The 27,883-nt window shown below is 43.6% G+C and overlaps 1 protein-coding gene across 3 annotated transcripts in view; it reads right to left on the bottom strand.

The window, feature by feature from the left end:
* Positions 1-26,038, bottom strand: part of CD99L2 (CD99 molecule like 2) — a 584,389-nt gene extending 558,351 nt beyond the window's left edge. The window contains exon 1 of one of the 3 annotated variants that reach the window (XM_069212400.1): positions 25,598-26,038. In XM_069212400.1, coding sequence (XP_069068501.1) covers positions 25,598-25,655 — 58 coding nt within the window. In that variant the 5' untranslated portion in view covers positions 25,656-26,038. The remainder of the gene's footprint in view (positions 1-25,597) is intronic. The other 2 variants (XM_069212402.1, XM_069212401.1) reach the window with 2 other exon arrangements.
* Positions 26,039-27,883: the final 1,845 nt, after the last annotated feature.

Below are 27,883 nucleotides of genomic sequence, written 5' to 3'. Positions count from 1 at the left end.
ATTCTATGTTACATCTAAAATATAAGACTTCGAGTATAGGCCTCCACAAAGTTACTACTGCGTCATTTCCACAAGGAAAGCTGAATGTAGTCATTTGGATTCATCTATTTAATGAAGACCATTGTCTTCCTGCATCGGAGAGGAGCATCTAATCATCCTGAGTTTCTTTTGAGAGGAACTCTCTCAAACTATATAGGTGGAGTCCTTGGCTTCTGATTATTGGTGAATTGCCCATAGTAAACATGGCTTCTAAACTACAGAGAGACAACTAAATGACATCCAGGTCCAACATGCTTTCTCTTTTCGACCAAATGGTTCAGGGTTTGATTTGGGAGAAAGGAAACAGGATTGAGGAAGAAAGAGTTGAACGGGGATGAGAGAAGGAAACAAGAGAGAATATGATAATGGCTGCATGACTTATGGCAGTCTAGCAAGAACACGGCTGTTGTTGCTAATTGCGCAAGATTTCGTGGTGGACAACTTGAGGTCAGACTTTTCCAATCTACAAAGGGGCAACCTCATAAGACAGCCACCTTAAGGACAGGCTTCCACTCGAGCCCAAACAAATGCAATAAAAAAGTGTGGTGCAGTGAAAGAAAATACCCCTCCCAAAAAAAGGATCACGTATGTATGAAAGCATGACATAAAGAACTGAATTGGACAAGCTGTAATAATGGTTTGTACTCTTACAATGTAACATAGTCCCTCACACGTTGCAATGGAAGCACTCCATTAGGAGGCAGAGTGAGATACAAAACACCCAATAGCATGAGGTAAGAGAGCGATAGGCCTCTAAAGCCCACTGGTTTTAATATTTTTTTTTTTAAAGACTAGTGACAAACAATCTGGTTGACAGAGGTGCCGTCAAGCCATATTTAAAAATCATTTAAATTAATAAACAGGCTTTAAGCCTAGTACAATGTTTTACGCACAATGCTCTTTTGTCTGATGGGAATGCAGTTGAATCATCCAAATCTTTTGGTAGTGCCAATGTAGACAAGATAAACCAGGACTGTGCTAGAGATGATATAGAGCTTTCATCAGGGGCTGGTGCGTGAGTCAGTGGGAACACCAGCCAAGAAAATCAGGACGTCAGGGTATAACAGAAAAGTCAGTACCTGGAAATCTCTTCTCATTAGCCCAGTAACCACAAATTCATTTGGCTGAATGGATTTCCAAGGCTATTTCAGATCAAGTAAAAACTGGGCCTTATGGGGTTAAAATGCAGAATCTTCTCAAGGGAGCAGTTCTTCTAAATAGAGACTTTATACAATCTGCCAGCCATGCCATGCCATGAAAGGTCATAGGTTAGGGTCTTTATTCAAGCAAATGGGGTGTAAAATTCTGCTCATACAAGGTTGATCACTAAAAAAAAGCGCTGCTTTGTCTAAGAACTCCTTGTGAACGTTTACTTGGCTTCAACAGGCAAATTTTATTGTGTCGTATCCTCTTAAATAATGGCTTGAAGTACACAGGTGGGACTATGAGGAAGGAGAAGACGACATCATACCAAGGTCAGAGGCTTTCACTGCCTCCGCCCAATCTGAATCAGGTGCCCAATCCTCAACGGAGATAGTGTCCAGGCTTAAGTCACTGATGAGGCGCCCGTTACATTCTTTGGAGACAGGTGATTGCTTCACCCATATTTTAATGCGCTAGGTTGCTGTTAAAACTCACACAGGAGGTCTGCTTCTTCTATTGGAATGGGGGATGCCTGATTCATACTCACAAGTAAAAGTTGCTTAAAAAGATTCACTGTCAGAGGATCAACCAAGTGCATTAAAAATGTTTTTAATGTAATATTTACAAAAGTGTGTTTCCTATGGGCAATTAGTTACATTCTAAATTGCTCTAACAGATGTCAAATAATTCTCACCCGGATAGCAGAATCGTGAGATGCCAGACTCCTGTACTGAACCTATTTTTAAGTTTAGATTTTTGCTGTGTTAGTATACTTCGCGTTGCGACCTTGAGTACAAGAAGGACTGTACAGTTTGTGACTGATACTCGCTGAGAAATGCACTGTGCAGCACAAGAGCACATTAACTATTGTGCCATTATATCGAGAGGACCTCATCCAGTGTGATGACTTTTGAGTGGTCATATTTATGTGATGCTTTGCTGTAATCGTTTCATGTGCATAATACTGATTTGAGATTGTGGTACTATTTATTTTTCCAAGTTTACAAAGATGAAGGATAGAAAATGTACTGGCAGACATACGTCATGCTCAAGCAATCTATCTCTCTCCATGTTGTTTGCAAAAGACGCAGTCTTACAAGAAGTCCCCATTTTGGTGATTACTGAATGGCAGATGCAGACCACCCTAACCCAGAAAATTGTGATTTTTCTGAGTCAACTTTAAACAAGTGTTTAGCTCCTGAAGCCTATATTCACTAACACTGCTAGAACCAGCAACCGAAGTTACTGCTACAGACGAGTTCCCTCAAAGGAAGGGGTGTAGGAAAACAGAAGGGGCATGGGTAGATCATGAGTGAGAAAAGTTCATCGTGCAGAGAACTGAAAAAGGGTAAAAGGGAACAGTCAGCAACCCTGTCAAGCAGGGGCGGGCCCTCCACTGGGAGGAGGAGCATCACCCCTCCAAAAAAAATGCCCTCCACTACGGAAAAGTAAAATGGTAATAAACTTTGCTTATTACCATTTTATTTTTCAGCACCCCGTTCCAAACTAAGTGTCAGCACAGGTTGTGGCAACTGCTGCCGAGTGGCAGCAGGAAGGTGTACACTTGTTTAAAAGTGCATATGTCCCTTTGGCCAACCGTCTTGCGACAGCCAGGCTGACATGCGCACTTTAAACATCTCTAACCCAGCTGTCCTAAGTCGGGTTAGAGAAAGCATAGCATAGGCCTCCAGCTCTCTGGTGTGCGCTGAGAAGGCCCGCTACCACCAATCCTGATGCTGATTTCATGCTGGTTACCAGCATGAAACCATTGTCAGGGATGGCTTGTGCAGTTTCCCAGGCCTCGTGACCGCCGCATGTCAGAGCTGGAAGAGACTACGTGAGGCAAGAAGATTGTTGATATACAGTATAGGTGCCTTTTTTTTTTTTTTTATTGCATTCCCCCTCCCATCCACCCCATTGTAAATGCGAGCTAGCCGCCACTGCTGTCAAGATCGTGTAGACTGCAAGGAGCTGGAGACTGTGGCTTGTGAGATGTCTGTGTGTGATGACAACTGCATGTGTGCAGCCAGTAAAAATATCAGATTAAGGGTGGATGCACCAAAGGGTTTTACCCATCCCGCACCCAAAAAAAATGTGTTAATACATAAGGTCCTTAGGGAGTTCATGCATATATGGACGGAGATAGTGAAGTTTGTGTAAGAGTCTGGAGGTTCACGGTGCAGCTGTCATTGATGTATCAGCGGTTCTAGACCACAGGCCGTGCTGCATTGCACAAGCTACGCACAGAAAGATGCACAGTAAATAGTGACATGCCAAATTCAAGTACCATATGGTTGATAAGGGTTTGCAACTACAGCTACTACCTGGTAACTAGACTTTTACAGCACCTAGAATGAAGATCTGATCAGAAGTTTAAACAGTGTTATGTGCATGGCTCCTTATAAGAACCAGCCATATATTTACTCTTTGCATCTGAGCCTATGAAGGAACAGGCTGCAACATGCTACCTGGGAGTGGGGAAGCACTGTTTCTACTATCCAACCGCACCAATGCATCCATGTATTTCTTCCACTCATATTATTACTTTTTTTTTACTAAGACATCACTTGCGATTCTTTGCACAGCTCTCCGACAGCCAGACTGGTGGACTTCACCCTACAGAAAATATATAAATAAATGTAATCATTATCTACCGATGCACTGAATTGTCCAGCTGCATCAACGATTATGCATCTATTCATCCAGTCAACCTGTCAATCAACCATGTATGCTCCCTTGCCACTATACCTTTGTACTATTTGTCCACTCAAAATAATGCAGTTATTGATCTACCCATCCCAGCTTTTGTATTGGAGCAAATGTATAATTTGCAGATCCACCAAGCAGCATTAAAGGGGCAATCAATCAATCAATCATTGGATTTATAAAGCGCACTACGTACCCGTGAGGGTTTCAAGGCGCGGGGGGAGAGCTGTTGTTACTGGTCGAACAGCCAGGTCTTGAGGAGTCTTCTGAAGGTGAGTAGGTCTTGAGTCTGTCGCAGGTTGGTGGGGAGGGTGTTCCAGGTTTTGGCGGCGAGGTATGAGAAGGATCTGCCGCCGGAGGTCTTTCTTCGTATGCGGGGGGACGACGGCGAGGGCGAGGTTAGTGGAGCGGAGCTGACTGGTGGGGGTGTAGAAGCTGAGTCTGTTGTTTAGGTAGGCTGGTCCGGTGTCGCGGAGCGCTTTGTGAGCGTGGGTAAGAAGCTTGAAAGTGATCCTTTTGTCCACGGGGAGCCAGTGAAGGTTTCTCAGGTGGTGGGAGATGTGGCTGTGGCAGGGTACGTTGAGGATCAGCCGGGCGGAGGCGTTTTGGATGCGTTGGAGGCGTAGTAGGTCTTTTGCTGGGATGCCTGTGTAGAGAGCGTTGCCGTAGTCCAGCCTGCTGCTGACGAGGGCCTGTGTCACTGTTCTTCTTGTTTCTGTCGGGATCCACTTGTAGATTCTGCGGAGCATGCGGAGTGTGTTGTAGCAGGAGGAGGAGACTGTGTTGACCTGTTTAGACAAGGTGAGGGAGGAGTCGAGGAAGAAGCCCAGGTTGCGAGCGTGGTCGGACAGTGTCGGTGGGGTTCCTAGTGTGGTGGGCCACCAGGAGTCCTCCCAGGTGGAGGGGTGGGTCAGAGGATGAGGACCTCCGTCTTGTCCGAGTTCAGTTTCAGACAGCAAGCGGGTACATTGCTTGGTTTTACAGTGGCACAATAAGTCGCTCTTGCTATGGACTTGCAGTGCATCAGCAGCAATTCACGTATATTTCATCACCCCACATTGTACTGTAACACAACTCCTACACCACAATGTCAGAAGAAATCGGCGACTCAGCGATCATGATGTTTTTTTTGGTTGTTGGGACTGTATGCAACTGTGTGTGTCTCCAACACACAAAGTCAATGTTCAGTACTCAAACAATGCTAGTGTGAGGAACAAAGGGCACCGAGCAGCACAGCAAGAATCAATTGGTTATCCCACACGTATGACTTTAGCAAGGCAGGCGCTCAATTTAACACTGCCCCAACCAATCCTTGCACCACCACCCACCCTCCTGCATCCCCACATCACATTACCACTTCTCCCTATTATACTGCCAAGCCACAATCACTGCACTACAACCTCTATTAAAAGCACCAACTGCAACCACACCATCTGACGAGCACCCAACCCAGTGTCTGCATAAATTGAGTTTGTACTATAGACGTATATGGTCTGGAGAGTGACGTGCTCAGTGGGTTGGGCTCTTGATTCCTTGACTCCTATTCTTTGCACATCACATTCACACACACTAGGCTCTCAACCCAACCCACAACTTTACAAAAGATACAGTGCTGCTCAACACAAAAAATACGCTGTTGGCACTATGATTGTTTTACTTGGGCTCAGCAACAGCATAGTTCTTTCATAGAACACCTCGCCAAAAAATTAATCTTTAAAAAATAAAATTCACAATTTCAGGATGGTTACATGGGCATGCATGATGCGTGGCGAGCATTTCTGAATTATGTTATTATATTTTAAGGAATTCTAATTGAAGGTGGCCACCATGGATCACATATAATTAAGTTGACCGGCCACCTTTGAAAGGGGTATCTTGAAATACAAAAAAAAAAAAAAAAAAAACTGTCCATCGAGGATGTGCATGCATTTGAAGCTGCAATCTGGGGGAAGGGAAGAAGCACTGGTAAAGCCAACAAGTTTTAAGGACCCACCCTAAAGGCTTGCCAATGCTTTTTAGATCTTAGCGCATGCACGTCATCTAAAGCCATCTCGAACCGAGACATGCTGTATCTACATTGTGGGCTTCAGCCCACCCATAGGCTTGCCATTTGCAGGCACCATTTGCACTCCATTTTGCATTCTCCCCATTTTTCAAGGGCATGCATCTTCCAGTGTATAGCCCTCCACAAGCACCCTGCACTACTACTGCTAAATATATGCAGAGACCATTTTCTTGCATTGTTTCAGGACTACTTTTTTGTTTTCAAATGGGTGACAGTCGTGCCACTGGTTAGGAGTGCTGGTTTTCCTTATTACTCCTTCATCATCACCCTGAATTTCAGGCTTTCGTTACATCTCCTCTCTCTCTTCTAACCCCCTCGCTCCCTTTGTTCTTCTCTGTCTACTTACGTCTAGCTGTCCCATTTATTCCCTCTTTAGCCCAAACGACGAACATCAAATATTACACATCAATATCACATGTCCCACTTCACCATCATCATAACAGATTATCAACTTAAACTTCTAAATGTACACCGCTTACAGGTCAGTGAGCAAAATCAAACATCCGGCCTTTCAAATATTGAAGTTTTAAAATCGAAATCTTTTCATAAAACTGTTAGTATTTCAAATAATAATCAAGTGCAGATTTACATGCAGGTTATTTGGTGTATCGGCAGACTTTAGGATAAATTCCTGGCCATGCGTCCCCAGCTCGGATCAGGAGAGACCAGAAACAGCGCTCCCTTTAATTAGTCCCCTTTAAACGGGAGAGCAAAACATCCACTCTTAAAAATAAGCATTGGCAAAGTCAATAAATCTTGGCAATCTGAGAGCTGTAGGCGTGGGCAATGTTAATGCATTTGTGTATATCAGTAAAAACAGCCACAGAGCCGTACACAAATGCATTTACATTGCCAAAGCCTATAGCTCTCGGATTGTCAAGACCTATTGGCTTTGCCAGTGCTTGATGTATTAAGCTCCGGACTCCACCAATACTGTTTCTCCTTAGGTGCCCTTATAGTGTGGCTGTAATTATATACCACTTTATACCTCTGACAAGGCGCTAAAGTGCATGAAGCACAGGGAGCACTTTCACTGAGCACTAGACTCCACTACAAACCAGACTGTGCAGCTAAAATGAAATCAAGTGAACAAAACAACACTTTTCAAAAGTAAACTGCCATGGAATTTTACATCTGGAAAGCATACTTTTCCACGCCATAGGCTTGCAGCTGGTTTCTTTCCCTAACTGGGGCACTGTACTCATTATAATTGTGTGTTCAAATAACTAACTGACCTCGGCTGTGGTATTTTGGGGAGGGAAAGGCTGATATCTATACCTTTGAACCACGTAATCCTTTGAAGGGTCTCAAGAATGTGGGGAGTCAGGCAGCTGCAGAAGGGAGGCAAGGACAAAGCTGGGAATGGAACCAGTGTGTGGAAACTGATTAACTCCTTAAAATATCTGTATGACGTATATCATTATTTACACATTTTATGTATCCTTTGATGTATGAGTATAAATATCACTGTTAAACGCTTTATGCTAGCACACTTTACTTCGGGCCTGGGATGCCAGTGGTAAACCTGTCCTCTTTGCTGCAGCAAAAATAAACAGACCTTTGGTCATTGATTTTTCACTCCGGCTCTCCGTGTCAAAAACTCCTTTGTAAATGCATTTGTAAGTATCTGCAAATATGTGCATTTGACAATTTGGCGCCCGAACAGGGACCTTCCAGTGGATATCTTCAGTAGCTCTGTCACGAGACGTGCTGCCAGTGGGGGGACGCCGTTCCGGAGGTGTAGATTCCAGGGGCCCCTGCACAAAGACTTAGTTTCAAAAGCAGCTGCATCTTATCCACCGGGCAGGCCTCTCCCCGCTTTCTCATGATGTCCCAGCGAAGTCCCTGAAAACATCGGTGTTTATCTTGACTGATTAGTCTGACACGGGCGGCCGGAGAGAAATCCAGGAAAAACAGATAGTCAGGTAAGACTGTTCCTCGCTGGCTACGTGTCTGCTTTAACTTGCATTTGAGAGACTAATTGTTTTTGGATAACTTATCATTTTTGGGAATGATTAGTTCTTGGTAAATTTGCATTTGTACAAGGTACCATTTGACAATTTGTATTACACGTGTTTTTCTTGTTTGAGTAATTTGCCCAGGCCTGGAGCAATTTGTAAGTTGGTAAATATTTGAAAAAGGGTTTTTTCTTTTTTCTTCTTTGGTGCACATTTGAAAAAGGTTTTCTTTGGTGCATGTTACATTTTGAAATTTGGTGTGTGTTGTTTTTTGAAAATTTAAAAGGTTAGATATGGGAAATAAGAAATGTTGGCAAGGGTTATGTCTTTGTTTTCGCCGAAATCATGTGCCACGTTTAGATAAAAAGCAACCGATCCCAAAAGAGGGAACACCAGGGTGGGACATGTTAAAGGATTATGGTTTAGAGAATAATTTGTATAATAGTATATGGCGCAGGTATACTAGACATTGTCCTGACCTCCAGTGGCCAGAGGATGGGTCTTTTGATTTAAAGAAACTAACCTACCTACAGGAATGTTTGTTTCATAAAAAGGCTAGACAACATATGTTTGAGGTATACAGAAAATGGGAAATGGAGGCCAATAAAAGAAAAATTAAATCAGATAAACTGATAGAGAGGGAAAATAGGAGAACCATCATGCAAAAGGCCGCCCTTTATCACCAGTCCCAAACCCAGAAAGGGATTGAATCTGAAGATAGAGTCCATAGGGCTCAGGTGGAGGGAAGTTATGTATCAAAGCCAACAGAAACCAAACAGGCATTAGAGGAAGATGAGGTAATGCTACAGCTATTAGATAATAGCCCTACTGCACCTCCACCTTACACACCCCCTGCAGTAGCCCAACCTATCATGGGGGCACAGCAACAGCAGCAAGGGCAAGGACACAATTTGGGAAATCCAGGTGCACCACTACAGCAGCATGTGCCACAACCACCACAGCCTCTAGCCCAAGCTACCCCAATAGCCCAAGTCCTAATCCCTCCACCACCTGCCCCACCACTACCAGCCAGCACTGCAAGGTTACAAATAATGTTCCCTGCCCCTAATACCCCAAATGGACAACGCCGACAGTGCACAGCCATGCACTCACTTTCACCCATATGGAGCACACCTATTAAGTCGATTTCGCCCCCTAGTACCCGCTCCACTATTGGGGATGGGGAAAAACGGGTTATCAAGAATCAGTCAGAGAACTGGATGTCACATCCTATTTACACCCACACCGATATTATGGACACAATACAACAGATGTCACATTTTGGACAGCAATTAGCACTGCTGTATATGATTGAAAAATTGGAGAGGGATTGGAAGTCTTGTATTACAGATTCTACCCCTCTCCCTTATGAACAAGAATTATACCAATTATGGCGGGACAGTGTGGCTTGTATTCTTGATAGTAACAGCATAAATGAGGGAGTACGCATTTGTGTCATAGCCAGGGAAGATGTTCTAAATAGATATGACAAGGGGTACCCAATGAGGGAAGTGCACCCTGATATGCCCACTGCAGCTGCAGTTGCAGCAGCAGCTGCCGCCGGACAACCAGCTCCTGGGCCGGTGGCCCAATTTGTCCATATACCATGGAAAAGGGAGGAGGTAATGGCTATAAAGAAAGACTTGCCAGACCCTCGAAAGAATCCAGCTGGATTCTATCGGGACCTTAGAATTGCCATTTCCACCACAACCATGACACTCAAAGACATTGACTATTTTTTTGGTGTTTTATTGGGTCCTGAAGTTTGGCATAAAATTAGAAGAGTAGATGATGCACCTACTTTGGGAAATACATGGGGGGGTTTAGAAGCACGAGAAGCACAAAGGGCACCAGGAACCCTGCCGCATCAAGATATTTTAGATTTACCTAACCGGATATTGACTAAGTTAGAAACTGTTATACCTCTTCAGACTGTGGATTGGGGAAAACTTGCCACTTATAAACAGAAAATAGGTGAAGATGTCCCAGATTATTTTACTAGAATTGAACAAGCTTTCATAGATTTTAGCGGTCAAGACCTCGCCACCGTAACAGGTGTCACACTATTTGTAGAACGCTTTGTTAATGGCCTTCTACCTGAAATATCACAAAAATTAAAAGCAACAGAAAGTTCGTGGATGACGAAGGGACAGGCAGAGATTTTGCAGATGGCGCAATACTATGAGAGCAGGTACAAGGAAGAATTAGAAAAGAATGAGAAGTCAGTAAAAGAATTGAAGAAAAAGGTATTATTACAGCAGGCATACCCCCAGCGGGATACAACCCCTCAGCAAAGGGGTGGCCCACCAAGGGGACGGGGAAGGGGTCGAGGCCGAGGTGCATCTGCACCACCCCAAGACCGCCGATTAAATATCAACCAATGTGCCTACTGTAAGCAGGATGGACATTGGCGTGATACTTGCCCATTACTGGAAGGAAGACAAAGTATGTCACTTCATAGAGGGAACGCGGCAGTTAATGCACGAGGAAGAGGTAGAACTGATCAGAATTCGCAGAATGAGAATCAGGTCCCGCGTAACACTAATATTTTTGACAATGCATTTGAACGACAATATTATGCTGATGATTTCTTTTCTGAATCCTACAATTATTAGGACAGCCACAGACAGGGCCAGGGGCGAGTAAGTATTCCTGTAGATCAAAATGGTCCCTACATTGATGTAAAAATCGAAGGAGAGGGCCATAAGTTTCTTCTAGATACTGGTGCCACCAGAACATCTATTGCACATTCTGCAGTCCCCGGGGCTCCCCTGTCTGGGCTTCATACCACATCAATTGGGATTTCTGGAATCCCCGTGGTGAGCCCCATCTCAACACCTATGAGAGTAACTGTAGGCCCATTTACAGTACACACGCCACTCTCTTTAACATCAGGTTGCAATGAAAACTTGTTTGCATTAGATTTGTTAAAGAAATTAAATGCAGTTATTCACTGTTCAATGGATGGTGTCTATGTAACTATGGATAGTGTTTCCCCAACTCGGTGCATGTTCTCACAGGAATACGGCTTACCCCCAGAGCTAAAGGAAATAGACCCTCGCTTATGGGCCAAAGGCAAGAATGATGTAGGCATTATGGATATCGACCCTATTGTAATAAAAATCAAACCAGGTGCCCGGTTACCTCGTGTTCCTCAATACAAATTACCTAAATCAAGCGAAAAAGGGCTCAAGGCAGTCATATCTGATCTTGTGCATGCAGGTGTCATAAAGGAAATAGTGAGCAGCCCATGTAACAGTCCAATCCTTCCTGTTGTAAAGAAACGAAATGATGCTAATAGATTAGATGGTGAGCAATCATTTACTGATAACACAGTATATCGATTAGTTATTGATCTCCGAGAAATTAATAAAATAGTAATTCCCCAGTTTCCCGTGGTCCCAGACATGAATAGTCTTTTCACCATGATTCCACCCTCTGCTTGTTTTTTCACCGTAATCGATTTGAAGAATGCGTTTTTCAGCATTCCAATTGCCGAAGAATCTCAATATTTGTTTAGCTTCGCGATTTTTGGTAGATCATTCGCAATGACAAGAATTCCTCAGGGATTTGTTGAGTCCCCGAGCATATATAGTCAATGTCTTAAACGTCAATTAGACCAATTCAATCCACCTTCAGGCTCTGCATTGTTGCAGTACATTGATGATATTTTAATTGCCTCAGATTCCATGACACAATGTAAGACTGATACTGTTGCATTATTACATCATTTAGCACCTCTGGGCCATAAGGTGTCCCTTCCAAAATTGCAGTATTGTAGAGAGGAGGTCACCTATCTAGGACACCTCCTCTCTAAGGAGGGAAGGAGATTACATCCAGACAGAATTAAACTGGTTCATACAATGACTGCACCACGCACCCCTTCTGAAGTCCGAGCATTTTTGGGATTTACATCCTTTTGCAGACAGTGGATTCCAAATTTTTCACTTATAGCAAAACCATTGACTGCTCTGACACTTTCAGATGTGCCCTCTCCTGTACCTTGGACTGACAAATGTGAGGAGGCTTTTCAAGATTTAAAAAAGGCGATGTGCTCTGCTCCTGTATTGGGTAATCCGGATTACAGCAAACCATTTGTTTTATTTGTGCATGAAAAGCATGGCTGTACATTGTCTGTTTTGACACAGGATCAAGGTGGGAGACAACGCCCTTGTGCATACTTCTCTTCCACCTTGGACACTGTGGCGCAAGCTTTGCCTACTTGTCTTAGAGGAGTGGTTTCTGCAGCAGCTGCGGTGAAACAAAGTGAAGGGTTTGTTGGTGGCAATCCGCTCACTGTGATGGTTCCTCATGCCGTTGATATTTTGTTAAACAAGACACAGACGCAGCACCTCACCAGTGCTCGTCTAACGGGTTACGAATTAACATTGTTCAGTCCAAATATTACTTTGAAGCGGTGCAATGTCCTGAACCCAGCTACGTTACTACCCCTCCCTCAGGACAATGTGGAATTTGATCATAATTGCATTTTTGCCACTGAGGAAGAAACCAAGGGACGGGTAGACTTAACAGACACTCCCCTATCTGACCCACAGGGAGAGCTGTTTGTAGATGGGTCTTGCTTCAAGTTACCAGATGGTACGACCACTGCAGCCTATGCCGTCACCACAGTCAAAACAGTGGTTGAATCTCATAGAATCCCGCAAAATTCGGCACAGGCTGCAGAATTAATTGCCCTCACCAGAGCTTGTGAAATAAGTGAACATCTTAGTGTTAACATCTACACTGATAGCCAATATGCGTTTGGAGTAGCTCACAATTTTGGGCGACTCTGGGCGAATAGAGGCTTTATCACGTCACATGGCACTACCATTCAGCATGGCAACTTGATTGTGACACTTTTGAATGCTCTCAGCCTGCCCCGTCAGGTCGCAATCATTAAGTGTAGTGCCCATAAAAAAATTACTGATGATATAGGACGAGGAAATGCTTTTGCAGATGCTACAGCGAAAGCAACAGCACGAGCACCAGTTGACAATGCATATGTTGAGAGTAGCATCAAGGGAGAGCCCCAGAACGAAGTACTAGAAAATACCATGCAGTGTGTGAGAGATATTCAAGCAGAAGCAACAGCAGAGGAAAGGGAACAGTGGGAGAAGAACGGTAGACTAGACAGTGAGGGTTGTTACACAGATGACACAGACAGAAGAAGATGGATGTTACCTAATTGTTATGTACACGCTATGGTTACTATGGCCCACAGTCCTGCACACATCAGTGCCCAAGGCATCAAGACAACTTTGGACCATGTTTGGAGTAATCCTCTGATATCCAAAGCTGCTAATAACCTGGTTAGAAGTTGTATGGTGTGTGCAGTGCACAATGCAGGAAAAGGGACCCCTACGCCCCCTGGCCATTTTGCCCCTCCTGATCTCCCCTTTGAAGCTATACAGATGGATTTCATCCACATGGAACCGTGTAACAAACTGAAATACGTGTTAGTGGTAGTATGTATGTTTTCAAAATGGATAGAGGCCTACCCATTAAAAGACAATGGTGCCCTCTCTACCGCCAAAATATTACTAAAAGAATATTTTCCTAGATACGCATTGCCACGATTAGTCTGGAGTGACAATGGCAGTCATTTTTCTAATGAGGTAATGGAGAAGGTCTGTACCGCCCTTAACATCAAACATCGATTTCATGCTGCAAATCACCCACAATCAGCGGGCCTTGTAGAAAGGTATAATTACACCTTGAAGAGCAAAATAGCTAAGATTTGTGCTGAGACCAACTTAAAATGGCCAGATGCTTTGCCCCTAGCATTAATGTCCATCAGGATGACTGCCAGTAGCAAGTCACGATTATCCCCCTATGAAGTTGTCATGGGGAGGCCAGCCAATATCTGGGGGGTACCACGACCAAAGAAGCTTTCTGAAGTGCAATATCCTTTGTTTGTAGATTACTGTAAACAATTGACTAAAGATTTGCGTTTGATCCACCAACAGGTCAAGGCCAGCCTACCGACTCCTCTTGAAGGCCCTGGTCACCCTTTTAAGCCAGGGGATTGGCTTATGACAAAGAATTTTCAAAGAACCAACAGTCTTCAGCCCAGGTGGCGGGGGCCAGCCCAGGTACTGCTTGCAACACAGACAGCGGTGAAAGTGGAAGGAAGGAAAAACTGGATACATGCTAGCCACTGTAAGCGTGCACCAATTCCACTACAAAGTACTCTAATAGCAGAATTACCATTGTCTCCTGATTACAGAAAAGTAGGGAGACAGGAAACACCTCCACAGGTTTCAAGTGCTACTTCTGCTCCTGAGGTGACACAGCAGCCCAGTGACGAAGAGTTACTGTTTGAAGATCAACAAACTCATCGATACAACCTGCGTCCTCGCCCATCTAAATGAACAGAATTTTGAAGGTGCGTAAGGTGGTGACCCCTACGAAAAGCTACATTTACATCACCCTGATAGCTCCTAGCTTGGAATTGCAAACTGAGGTCTCTTCTGAATGGCCAAGGAATCCTTTGCTCAGCAGAATACGGCACGCCTGCCTTCGTGAAATACAGTTCCCCGCTTTCACCGCCACCGGCATTTCCGATGCCATTGATGTACCAGCATTAAAACGAGCTATCCTCACTGTTGTTACGCACACTTTGGGCGACGAGGTTGTAAATGACTGTGATGATTAAATTTCCAGCATGAACAGGAACACGGGTGACTAGCCTGTGCAACGACACCAGAACATTGGTTAGAACAATTGTCTCAACAAGAACACAAGCATAGTGGGATGCAGCTTGTGCAACGCTATTATCTGGGTTAAAAGCAGTGGGTAAATGGAGTTAACAGTTCTGTGACTGGCGAGAAAAACCAAGTACCAGTTCTACGGAAGCGGCCAGCCATTAGGGTTGGTGCGGTTTGTAGTCCCAGCGGTAAAAAAAAGGGTGCCCTTTTTCTGTTTAATACCCAAGCACATCACTGATCTGGTTGAAAATTGCTGGCCTCCGCCCTCATTTTTGCTGAGACACTGAACGAAACTGACAAACTATACTGAAGACGAACTTTGAAGTATCGCGACTTACTCACTGGGAGTTGAGACTCACCAAGAGTTAAAACTCGAAAAGGAGAAGATAAGGGACCTAGGATCAAGCCAACATCTATTGTCCTGTATTTGAAAAAAAAAAACTTGTTCATGGACCAACCAGTGCAGCCTAACTGCTAGAGTGGAAAGCACGGCGGTGCTGAACCCTAGTGGGTGTGAACATTGAAGGAAAATTTACTTATCTGTATCTATACGTATATGATTATTAGTATAGTGATATCAATATTTTGCATTTACATATTTGGTAATTGTGTGGGTATATTTTTGAACACGCGTAGGCGGTTGAGACGAGTAAAACGGTATCATAGAAAGGTTGTAGGACCAAGGAGGAGAGCACAATAAAATTATGAAAATATATCCATTTGGTAGGACCAATATCCCTTTAGAGAATAGGGAAAAGTGGCCTTATAACTATTTCTACAAAACAACAATGAAGTACCTAGTGACCCTTATGTTAATATGTATAATGTCCAGTGGTGTTGCATCATTGTTGCAAAATCCTACCTTACATCCATTGATAAAGGTTCATGGAAAATTAGCGGAGACATTAAGTCTCACTGACTGCTGGATTTGCCGGCACTTGTCTAGACACCCCGAGGATCCTATAGGCCTTTATGAAGTACCAGTATCACCAAGCGAATATGAAAGAGGGGAAGTGTGTCTTGTACCAAATACCACTTGGAGATGTGACCAACAAGAATATCAATGGTACCCTAGGTGTGCGGTGCTCCCTAATACCCAGGCAGAATACAAGCTCTCCCCGATGCCTGGAGAGAATGCCACACTTAAAATGTTTCCCATATGTTTTGGTACCTATTTTTATGGGCAAAACCCAGAGGCAAAATACATGGGAAAGATCCCTCCTGAACAGTGTGTTTACACTTTGTTATTTGATATAAAAACAGGGAATTGGGATCTTGAAGGAGAGGAGAAAATAGACAGAAATTGGACAGCGTTAATTAATGGGACTCATCAAAATTACACTGTAAATTATTGGAACCTGACTGTGGGAGAAAATGAGATTCTAGTAGATCCAGAAGGATTGTTATATGATCCCTCCAGAGAACAAGATAGAAATGGGAAAAATTCACCTGTAATATTGTCCCGGGTTTTCCTTGGCCCCCTCTGGACGGCTAGATGTTCATATGTTGCACCCTGGGCAAATGTATCATTGCTAAATACAATCTGGGAAGATTACAAGTATTGCAATAATTCTGAGCATGACACCCCAGAGGGTGTAGGATTGCCCCGAATAAAATACAGCATTATAAATTCACAAATCCAGGGAGGCATGTACTTCGTATGTGGAAGAACTGCATATAAAGTACTACCTCTAAACTGGGAAGGGATATGTTCACTGGCATATTTGGCACCCAACATTACTGTGATATCAAATATATCATCTTCCCAGCCCCTTAACATGGGGAGTTTTGCACTTAGGTACAAACGAGGGACACCCATACTGGAGGAGCGAAAGAACTGGGTATTTCAAGTATTACATGTTCTTATTCCAGGGTTTGGAATTTTCGATTTACAACTGGCAATGATGAATATGTCAGCTGAATTAGCCATTGCATTTAATGCCACCAGGGAGGCTATAGGAAGTATACAGATAGAGATAAACTCTGCAGCCCAATTGGCGATACAAAATCGGCTTGCCCTAGACTTGATTACAGTACAACAAGGAGGAGTATGTGTTTTAATCCAACACCAGTACCAGCAAAAGTGCTGTTATTTTGTCAACAAGTCATCAGAGATAGAATTGGATATTGGGAAAATAAAAGAAGCAGTACAGGTATTTGAAAAGGGGGGCCAATATGAAGGAGGCGATTTGAGTTATCATGGTTATGGTCTTGGTTTGGGGGGTGGGGCTGGTTGTTTAAAGACATACTTTTTATAATAATAGCTATTGTATTAAGTTGTTTATTAGTACAGTGCTTACCTGCTCTCTGTTCATGTTTAAAATTGTGTAAACTTCCGCCAGTGAAAATACTAGAAACAAATCGAGCTATGATGCAGAGAGAAGAGATAAATTCCCTAATGGCTATTGACCCCACTATCCTCACTACAGATACTGGTTGCTCATACCCATCGGTTGTTTATGTCCCCATGAATGCAAATTTCAATGAAGTAGGAGTAAAATTCAACATATATGAGGAAATTTAGAACTATTCAAAACGTTTATTGTGTTCAGAAGAAAAAAACTCAAAAAGGGTCGATTGTTAGAATTCATTTTGAATTGCTTCGTTTCTTTTTACACGTGTAAGTTTGAGCTTTTGTTGTCTCTGAACGCACTGTCTATCACATATGTTATCTTATGTATATTTGTTTAGGTAAAATAAGCCTGGTTCCACGCCATAGGCTTGCAGCTGGTTTCTTTCCCTAACTGGGGCACTGTACTCATTATAATTGTGTGTTCAAATAACTAACTGACCTCGGCTGTGGTATTTTGGGGAGGGAAAGGCTGATATCTATACCTTTGAACCACGTAATCCTTTGAAGGGTCTCAAGAATGTGGGGAGTCAGGCAGCTGCAGAAGGGAGGCAAGGACAAAGCTGGGAATGGAACCAGTGTGTGGAAACTGATTAACTCCTTAAAATATCTGTATGACGTATATCATTATTTACACATTTTATGTATCCTTTGATGTATGAGTATAAATATCACTGTTAAACGCTTTATGCTAGCACACTTTACTTCGGGCCTGGGATGCCAGTGGTAAACCTGTCCTCTTTGCTGCAGCAAAAATAAACAGACCTTTGGTCATTGATTTTTCACTCCGGCTCTCCGTGTCAAAAACTCCTTTGTAAATGCATTTGTAAGTATCTGCAAATATGTGCATTTGACAATTCCACCACTTTGATGAAATGCCAAGTTTAGGATTAGGTGTGAAACTGCACTTCTGCGAGGGTCACCGTACACACGTAGGTTAACACTCATGTTTGTGGGTATTCATGTACCTTTTGAAAGAACTTCTCCATAATCGAGGTCCACACATTCGACCATGAAGAGAATTTGCAGGGTAGGAATGGATAGTAACGTTCACATGTTAAATGGGTTTATGTTTCCCAACAGCGACAAATAATTTGCCCCATCAAGGAAAGTGTTGCATGTGCTAAATCCAAGTTGTGTTACATCTCCCTGTGCTAATTTTTCCATCTGATAGAACTTGCATGCACCGAGTACATCAGGACATCTAAGACTGATGTAGTTTACAATTGAAACCTGTTGTGAATCAGAACGCTTGCTCGAAGTGTAGGATTAATCATGCAAAAGCAGATTTCCAGTTGCTCTTTGCTACAGCTCAAGGCTTAATTAATCTCGAACAAAAAGATAAACGGCACAATGACCTTATGTTAAAAGCCTCACAATGACTCAACTGTAGTCAGAAGATGCAGTCTCATCTATACATCCTTCTTCGAGTTACGGAAATTAATGTTGTCGGCTACCGTGGCAAAATTTGAATGTAGCTCAGGTGGGGTCACTATCGGTGGCCACGGACCACACAGTGCACCAAACCTATAAGGCAATTTCAGCATCTCCTACAATGTACTGTTCAGATGTGTTGGACTTTAGACCTAGAAATCAAAACCGTAAATGATGCTGTAAAGAAGTTTATTATGCACCTAGAAGGGGGGAGTATAACAAAGGTTTAGAAGATTGGGAAGAGCCAGACCTAAGATACTCACTTATGAAAAATTAACGTTCAAAGATACTTAAGGGAAATTATCTTTATAATTAGTATTGAACCGGAAAATCTGCTAAAAATCCGGACTTCGTGGGACTAAGTTGTACACAAAGCTGAAAAGTACACATGGCACAATACACTTCTCAGGTCTACTGAAAGGCCTGGTGTCAGGTGCTGTTCAATCCTCCAGATGCTGGGACAATGCAGTCAGAAACTACAGCTCCTGAGGCATACTGAAATAGTCTACTGATATCGAAATCGAGTATCAATTACTTTTTTAGATACTCTGATCGTTCAACTATAAAGAAATCAAAAGGAAGTCAGTTGGAGACTTTAGTTAAGCATATTCAGGGACAAAATGTCGATGGATGCTCCTGCCTTCAAGAAAGCAAGGGCCATATGTACGAACACATTTTCCCATTGACACAGAATGGGAAAAAACCTTTGCTACATCTGGCCCCATGTGTGCCATAACTTGGCTTTTAATGGTGTGTGAAGCTATGTCCTTAAGTAAGTAAAATAATGCCATGGTTGATAATTAAAAATCAAAAGCAGGGGATGGGGACTAGCCAGGGACTAAGATGGCCACCCAGTTATTTGCCCTTTCAGGCTGAAGAAACCATGAGTCGTTTCTTGGACTTCCACGGTGCTGGGGGCAGTATTAAAGGGTGCAGGTGTGGGCCAGAACAACCTGAACCGTTAATACTTCTGCAGATAAAAGGCAGCAGAAGACGATAGTACAGAATTGATTAAATTCCGACACATCTTGTAAATAGTAATGAATTTCAAGTAGTTTCTAGGTCACTGATTTCTGACTGCGAAATATTTATTTGGGACATGTTGATAGATATCCCGGAAAGCTCCTCCCATTGCTTTCCATTGGCTTTATGTTTTTTACTCTTATTTTCTTGCCTTCTATTCAATGGTTCTATTCGTTTTAGCCTGACCGTCTAGTTTTTGCCCCGCCTGCAGAGCAAAGCCTGTTTGTCATCTCTCTGATAGGCTCCTTTTATCCTTTCACAAGTATCTGCTTTTCATGAACTTCTTTTTTTACTTACTCTAAAAACACTCCATCAGAGTGCACGTTTTCCCCCATTCTGTTTATTCCCACTTCTACAGGCACATTTATTTTCATAAAAGTCTAAAAGTTTCATTTCTATAACTTTGTCCTTTGAGCCGTTCTAACGTATGCATTCATTTTTATTCCGCTTCACATTTCAAGCTGCTCTCCGGTGCACTTTAACTCCAGGTTGTGCACTCTCCTGTTTATTCGATTCCACCTCCCTCCATATTGCCGAGTCTCCCACCATTTGCTCCCCATCATCAGCACACTTCACGTTGCTTCTCCTGCGCACCCCTGTGTTGCTTCTGCCCACCCTCTGTTTTGATTCCCAACACCCTGTTTAATTCCACAACCCAAGTTGCCTTCTTCCCCCAATTATTTTCCCTACTCATGTTGTTTCACCACACCTGTTCAAGTTACTTTTTTTGTTTACCAATCCAACTCGAGTTGATTAAAAAAAATAAAAAAAAAAAAACACTTGCGTCATGTGCTTATGCTTGGTGTCCGTGCCCTCAAAATGATGCAGGGCATTTTTTCCCTGTTTATTAGCCATGCTACATAGCATAACAGATGCTGTGCTGTATGGCTAAAACAACTGGCAAAGTCACTAGGTCCGAAAGGCAAGACCTTTTGGCTTTCCCCAATGCCCGTTTTATATGTAGGAAAAAAAGTATTTAGGTTGTGTCTCCCTCTGTGGAAGCAACTTCAAATCTGGAGTAGTCAGGGCCCAATTGTGAGCACAGTGACTCCCAGTTCGAGCTGAAAGTTGACTTTGATCAATTTATAGTTTGCTCGAACCATGATCTGATCTACCTGCACTATGACTGTACGCTATATATTTTGCCTTAATGACCAACTTGCTTTAAAAGCCCGGATTCTAGCCAGACATGGAATAGATTTTTTAAACTAGGCAATTGAGAAGTTCAATTGAAATAGTTTAATATGTTCAATGATGAGGGCAAATCACCCACAAAACCTCATGGTCATTAAGTCAGATCAAGGATAAATGTTGCATTTCTAATCTCAAGTACTGGCTGTAGTGTAGAGATTCTAACTTCTAACTGGGTGGTGGAAACAATGAACAAGCGGGAGAGAAGCGGGAGAGCAACGGCAGTGTCTGGGGCTGTAAAGGAGAAGCAGCACATGGGGAAGAGAGCAAGAAACAATGCACTTCCATGAAGTTCTAAAAAAAAGGGAAAGAAGTTCTCAGATGTGGAGCTGATACAAGGCATCCAATCAAAAGTATGGTAAAAAAAAAAGCTACGATACAAGAACAGGACAAATAAAGGTGAAAAGAAAGCCGTTATATAAAAAACAAGCAATGTGACTGACAAGAAAGCCAACCTATGTTAGGCAACGGGCCAACCCAAAGGCCGCACTCAGTTGGTATTGTACACAACAGCTCTTCAACAACAGACTGCTAAAATCCGTCTGTAGGGGAGACCTAATAACAAGCAAAGGGGCAATGACAGGAAAACATTTTAATATGCCTAGAAACAGAGTTACCATGATCCAACTTCTCTTGAAACCATGTTTCATAAAACAGTATTTGAATCTCCCTCAGAAGATATTCATTTCCCCATTCTTTTTTTTTCCTTTCTACAAAAGATTCCTATCAAGTGGTAGTGTGAAAAGGCTTTGCTCCTTGGGAGAGATAACTCACTCTGAACTGCCTAAAACAAAAAAAGCTAGCAAATAGACAGCCAGAAAATGTGAGTTACAAACCACAAAGCCAATGATAAAAAATAAACAGAAAGCATTTCCAAGGAAGCTTTCTGAATGTCCCCAAAAGCTTTAGCAAACCAGACAGTTGTGCCATAAGGTAGACTTTGACCTAAAACGTAACATTACTTTAGATTTTCCTCAGATTTTTTTGCAAATAAACTCAATTATGTCAAGATCTGCTCCTGTAGGTAACTTATTTAATGACGGCAAGAAAACAATAAAACAATGTTGACACGTTTTAGAACATCTGGGGAATAAAAGTCAGATTCTTGATGATATATTAGACAACATAAAATTGACCACTTCAACCGACAACTTGTCATACAGTTCTTCAAGAACTCCCCATGTTGCACCCACCCACAACAACTGATACATGTGTCAGAGGCCAAAATCAACAAAACCCGCTAGTGACAAGAAGCCAAAATGTTCCTCTCACATACCAAAAACCTGAAATCAGAAAGGAAATTAAGACCAAAAAAGTCACTTCAAAGATCAAAAAGAAATTGCACAAGACTCAATCACCTCAAAGCACTCATGACTGTCTGCACACAAATTATTACATTGAAATCAGACTATTACCTAAAGGCCATTTTGGAAGCAAATAATTAAATAGGTCCTCTTCAAGGTACACGAGTCCACCCCGATTCCTCACTCAGTATTATGGACATACACCACTACTTTGCTAAAGAAATAACTAGGAGCAGGCAAAACTGAGATTTAAAAAAAAGGGAGTTGGGCACACCACATGCACATTCCCACAACATCTCCAGCTGGCACTCCTTTCAAAACAAGACCACTGAATCTCTAGCCAACATGGTCACCTTCTTTGTAGCAACCACAAAAACCAAGATCTTACTTCCAACCATCCTCAACATTCTTATGTCTTGACTGTGCTTCACCCTTCTCTTCTTATCTTCCTGGTGTGACTACAATCCTTTAACAGAACTAATTCACCTGCATCAGTTTGATGCATCTTCACCACTTCTGGGCAGACTCTGCAGATACACTGCTGAGGTGTTTGTGGTACCTGTGGATTTCCTTGTATGGTACTCCCACTGCTTCTGGGTGGACCCCACAGACCCACAATTTGTGTATCTTGTTTTGTTCATGATGCCACACTGGTGGTGCTTGTGCACTACCAAACAATATAAAAACAACATTTTTTTTAGGATGGTGCATTACCCCACCCCCCCCAAAAAAAAGAAACTCACCACACAGTGTTCAACAAACCACTTAGAAACCAACTGGAATTCTTCAGTTACTTCAACCATGCAGCTCCAAAAGTAAATGACTGAGAAGACAAAATTCACTCTTAAGAGTTCATGCACTGTCCTTAAAGTACCACTAATAACAGCCACAGGACGTGTAGTAGTCAACACCATGAAATTAACAGACATCCAAGTAACCAGACCCCTAATACACCCAGACCTGACAAGCACACTTTTCTTACACACATAGCTCTCATAGTTTTTGACCTGTTCATCTATTTCCAATCAGATAAAAACATTGGTCAGTACAAACACATGCCTCCTCATATCTAGCTACTTCCCCAGCACCCCCCCCCCCTCAACCCCAGCTTTAAACGTACATTGTTCGGTTTTTACGTGGAATCTCGCACTCTTGACAAGACATCTCTGCAACAAAACACTGAAGACAGACAAATGGATTTCAAGTCGTTTAGTTAGCATCCGAGCCTGTATGCCTGGTGCAAAGCTCACCACAATCAAAATGGGGTCTGTGCTCATACAGCGAGGCCCACCTCAGCCCCTGGGCTGGAATTTTAACATTCATGAACCAGATGTTAGACCGTCTGGCTGTAGAGAAAGACAGGCCAACCAGGTACAGAGCGTTTGGCAAGGGGTGGGGGCTGGCAGCACAACCAATCACTGGATATTTTTGAGGGCAGAGAGGATGGATGGCAGGAGGGGGCGGGGGTTGGAATGTATTGTAACTAGGTATGTATCTCTTTGGGAACGACGAATAGGTAGAAGGCTAGGCAAAGACGTCCGCCAATGGTGGTGTGCATGACGTCTGGGAAGTTTTGCTGTAGGGGCAGCATTAGGGATTGGCTCTGACAGGTTTCATAAATGCTGTTGTGGGTACAGGCAACGGTCATGTACTGTGATGCTCGAATGGGCTTCAGCTTTATAAGTTTACCACACAGAGATGCACAGCAAAGTCAACTACTGTCATTGTTTAGATAAGCATGCAATATTTCCTGTTGGAACAATTAGCATTTGTGGAGGTTCAAAACTATGCCAAGGGAAGAACGTGAATAAAATGAAATGCCATAGAAAGAAACTATTTTGGGTCACAGAGAATTTTTGTCTCCGAACGTCTATGAATTCATGTCATGTCTAGAAGTGTCCGCCCCGTGATGGGTGAAATACAGCTCAAATGCTAATTAGCCCTGTGATTAGACTGAAGAGTATATCACGACTGGGCCGACTAGCGACAGAACAACCGAGGAATGGGTAATATATGTCTCTTCTAAATCCGTTTTTTCTATCTGTATTGAGAGACCAATTTCACACGATTCTGCTGAATTGGCGTTTTCTAACTCTTGCCAAATGAAATGTGCCGACAGCACAATGTACAATTCTAAAAAAGTGGAAATTGTCTGGTAAATAATGGAGCGTTACTGCTACCAGGCTTTCAGGGATGAAGGCAGCATGCACAATGTGTTTTTTTAGTATGAGCATCCACTCTGATCTGCGAGACTTTGCAATACTGTGGCAGGAGCCGGTTCACTCTTCAGGCTTTAATAAACAGGTTACGTACAGGTGCCCACTCCGGAACACCTTCTGGCGTCTACCTCGTCGACATTTACCTGCTTTACTCCTAAAGTAGGCAACAGTGCTATAAAACTGTTGAAGGAGGGCGGGCTGAAAGGAAGATGCCATCGTATTGATTCGTAACAACGTTTGAGTCAAGAAGTCCCCTGCGTAGCACCCAAGTAAGCCAAACTTAATTGCAAACTATAGTCATATTTTTGAAAAACTGCCAAACCAGCTCCTAGTATTACCTGACTGAATTTAACCATTCGACAGTCACCTCGTACAGTATACCCTGTAGGTATACGTAACTACAATATGCTAGCCTCAGAAGCAGGTATTACAAGCAAAGCTACAAATGGCTGAATGTTTTATTTTATACATCATACAACAGTGCGTTAATTCAGCATGTTACAATAGAGTTTCGATAAAAACGTTCACACTACGTTTCCTCTCTTTCATTCTATGGCCTAACGAAATGTTTCAATGCACCGATGGGTTGGCCTGGGGGAATATTAATTCTGAAGAGATCGGAGACTTGGTCAATGGACCACCAGAAATCGCATTCGGAAGCAAAAAATAAATATGTGATTTCTTCATCAGAGTAAAGGCGTCACTTCCTAGGTTTCACATCCAAGTATAGAAATATTGCAAATGCGCAGTGCACTGAAAATACAGGTACTGTCAACACTGGTAGAAAAATAAAAAAAATCAACAATGCAGCTGTTAGTTTGGAAGCTGAAATTATGCTAAAGTGGCGTAAATATAATATACACTTTGAGATTTAAAATCGTGTATACTTTATACCAACAACGAATTCAATGAAAGTGGTTTAAACATCCAGAATGCTACCTTTGTATATTACCTACTCCCTACAATCTAACGTATTACAATGGAAGTCAGTGGCCACAACTGCAGCTGTCACAAATTACCCCTCGTTGGGGTCACCAAATATCGTAATGTTTCAAACCTAAAAGTAAACAGAGGCCACGGTTTGCAGGTGTGAGTCAATCCGCAGCACAGAATAACCGAATAACGAGACATTTAAGGAAGTGCCACTATTGGTAATGTGCTTACTAATCTAGTCCCCCGGGATACTCCTCCCTAGCCTGGCAACGAGTCCTGCACAAACACATCCGAGGCGCGCACCGGGACTCAGCGGTGCCCTCCCACCAGGACCCTGGGCGGCAGACAAGTGCGGTCCCGGTGTCAGGGGGGATTCCCAGTGCTGGCTGCGGGAAGGCCCGAGGCCTGTCCCGGCTCGGCTCTCCCACCCTGCGGACAGCCCGCTCCCTGCTGCAGCCCAGAGACACTACACAGCACACCCGCCCGTGACATGCTGCACTCACTACACCCACTGCTGCTTACCTCTCCAAACCTGAGCGAGGCAGGCGAGAGCCAGGAGCAGGGGCGCGGACGAGGCCATGGTGACCCGAGGTAGAGGGGAGGCGGCTCCTGGCCAGAGGGGTCTGGGCACGGGGGACGGTGGGGTATGAGTGAGCCGGAGATACCAAGGCTCGGGGTAACGGTAAGGGGCCAGCAGTGAGGAATGGCGACAGGGCACTGGGTGACCACAGGGAGGGCGGGGCGTGGAGGAGGATGAGGAGTGGTTGTGGAGGGGAGGGGCTACGTGGAGGGGGGGAGGGTCCCTCCTCTATCTGCCTCCCTGCAGCAGCTGGAAGGAAACCCAGACAGAAAGGAAAAACGGAGGAAAGTGAGCTGATGAGGAGGCAGAGGGTGGAAGAAAAGGATGATTGATGGGAAGCGGGAGGGGGCACGCCTGGAGCCTGTGTACAATCTCTGCTGAGGGAGGGGGCAGATGCTACAATAGGGCGTAGCGCGAGGTGAGGCGCAGCGGTGAGATACCAGAGGCACTAGACAAGCCGCTTTGAAACCTGCCTTCCGCTACAGAAATATTCGCCTGCTTCACTTTTTGTAACATTTGTCTCAGTTCTGCACCTTAGCTCTACAACGGAATTCATCCGTCATTGTCAGTGCCACTTAAAACATGCCACATCGCAGAGGGCTTTGTCAGTGGCGTTTTCAGGTTTATGAAACACGTAAAATATGACTGGTGGTATTTCAAGGGCAAAGTCCGGCTCTATCTCTTTTAGACGGTCACTCCCTAGCCCTAGGGATGGAGTGTCGCATGCACAGTACCAAAGGATTTGCCACAGCGGCAAGAATGGTGCTTCCTTGGTAGACGATGGAGAGAAACTTGCTATGTCAGGTGTAATTAGTATACCCCTTTACCCCCGCCCCCAAATGCTGAGAAATGGTGTGCTCAGACAGTGCAAGCCCAGTGGGGAGCAGTAGGTTCCCGTCCAGGCGCTGCCTGGTGCACTGCTGCAGACTGCCTCGAGTGACACACCCTCCCATCCTCAAGGAAACTGGAGATCTTCAGCACCGTCATCCTCTGTGTGAAGGCATCTCGAGACACGTTATGTATTTTTTATTATTTTCAGCAATGCTTCCACTGTTGACATCAGAAATTCACAAGCACACTTCTGAGTGTTTATCGGCGAACCCAAACCTAATTCCTAGACGTCATCAACCCACAAAGAGACCAGTAAAGTGGTCCTCTGTGTCACTCTTTTGAAACACCAAATGCCACAGTGACACCACACATAAGAAATCCATGGAAGGCACTGCTTTCTCAGTACAGGCCGCCAAGTTCCACAACTCATCACCTGCTAAGATTCGAAGCACCCAGAAGCGTTTACAGCTCATAGGAGAGGTGAAAACATGGCCTTTTTGCAGGGTAACTGCACCGACCTAGAACCACAATATAACACCCAGAACAATAATCACTCCTCCAGGTACAATGACTCTGTTCACAGATATGGAACAGTCTGACCTGCACGCTCTCCTCATGTTGAAAAACACAACTTTCTATGTCTAGGTAAGTTAAAACGTGCTGACTAACTATCTATCTATCTATCTATCTATCTATCTATCTATCTATCTATCTATCTATCTATATATCTATCTATCCACACATTACCGTACCTGGCCCTCAGTAATTCTGATGTTTTAAAACTAAGTGGCCATGCAGCTGGTTGTAGTTCAGACAAGCAGCATAATTCCCTTATACTGCTTGGCCTTCTTTCACTCAGATAAGACAGAATAGATACAGGTCATTGTTGGGTTCTGACGGGGTGCTGTCCAGACATGTAATAAAGAACACTACACCAGACACTAGCTGCAATTGTAGCCAAAGACCGGGGTCGAGGCAGTGGCTCTTCCTTTTATTAGGTCGGTCACATGACCACACGGCCCAAAGTACCAGATAATAAAACCAGGGTATGCCCACCAAAACATCCCTCATTATAGCACAACCCTGTTACTTCACAGGGATGTTACATTGCTTCTCAACGTACAACAATATCAGACCAGTGCACACTACTTGACCTTTCCATCTGTAGACTCTGTGTTCCCAAAGATATCAGCGCTATTTATACCATAAAGTCTCAGAGTTGCTAGATGGAGTGGGATTACTTCTCAAATGATACCTTGTATGTCCGTTCCGACCATCTGTCTCAGAGGACCCTCATGTTGCCCCAGTAGCAGGCTCAACAAATGGGAAACCCTCACACTCTGTCGTCACTCGGACCAGGTCTCTACTCAGAGATCCACCGCTGGTTGGGGAACTGA

Source organism: Pleurodeles waltl, chromosome 2_1, assembly GCF_031143425.1.
Source record: "Pleurodeles waltl isolate 20211129_DDA chromosome 2_1, aPleWal1.hap1.20221129, whole genome shotgun sequence".
Lineage (NCBI taxonomy): Eukaryota > Metazoa > Chordata > Amphibia > Caudata > Salamandridae > Pleurodeles > Pleurodeles waltl.
The sequence above is the reverse complement of the archived record's forward strand: the minus strand, read 5'-3'. Positions and strand labels throughout refer to the sequence as shown.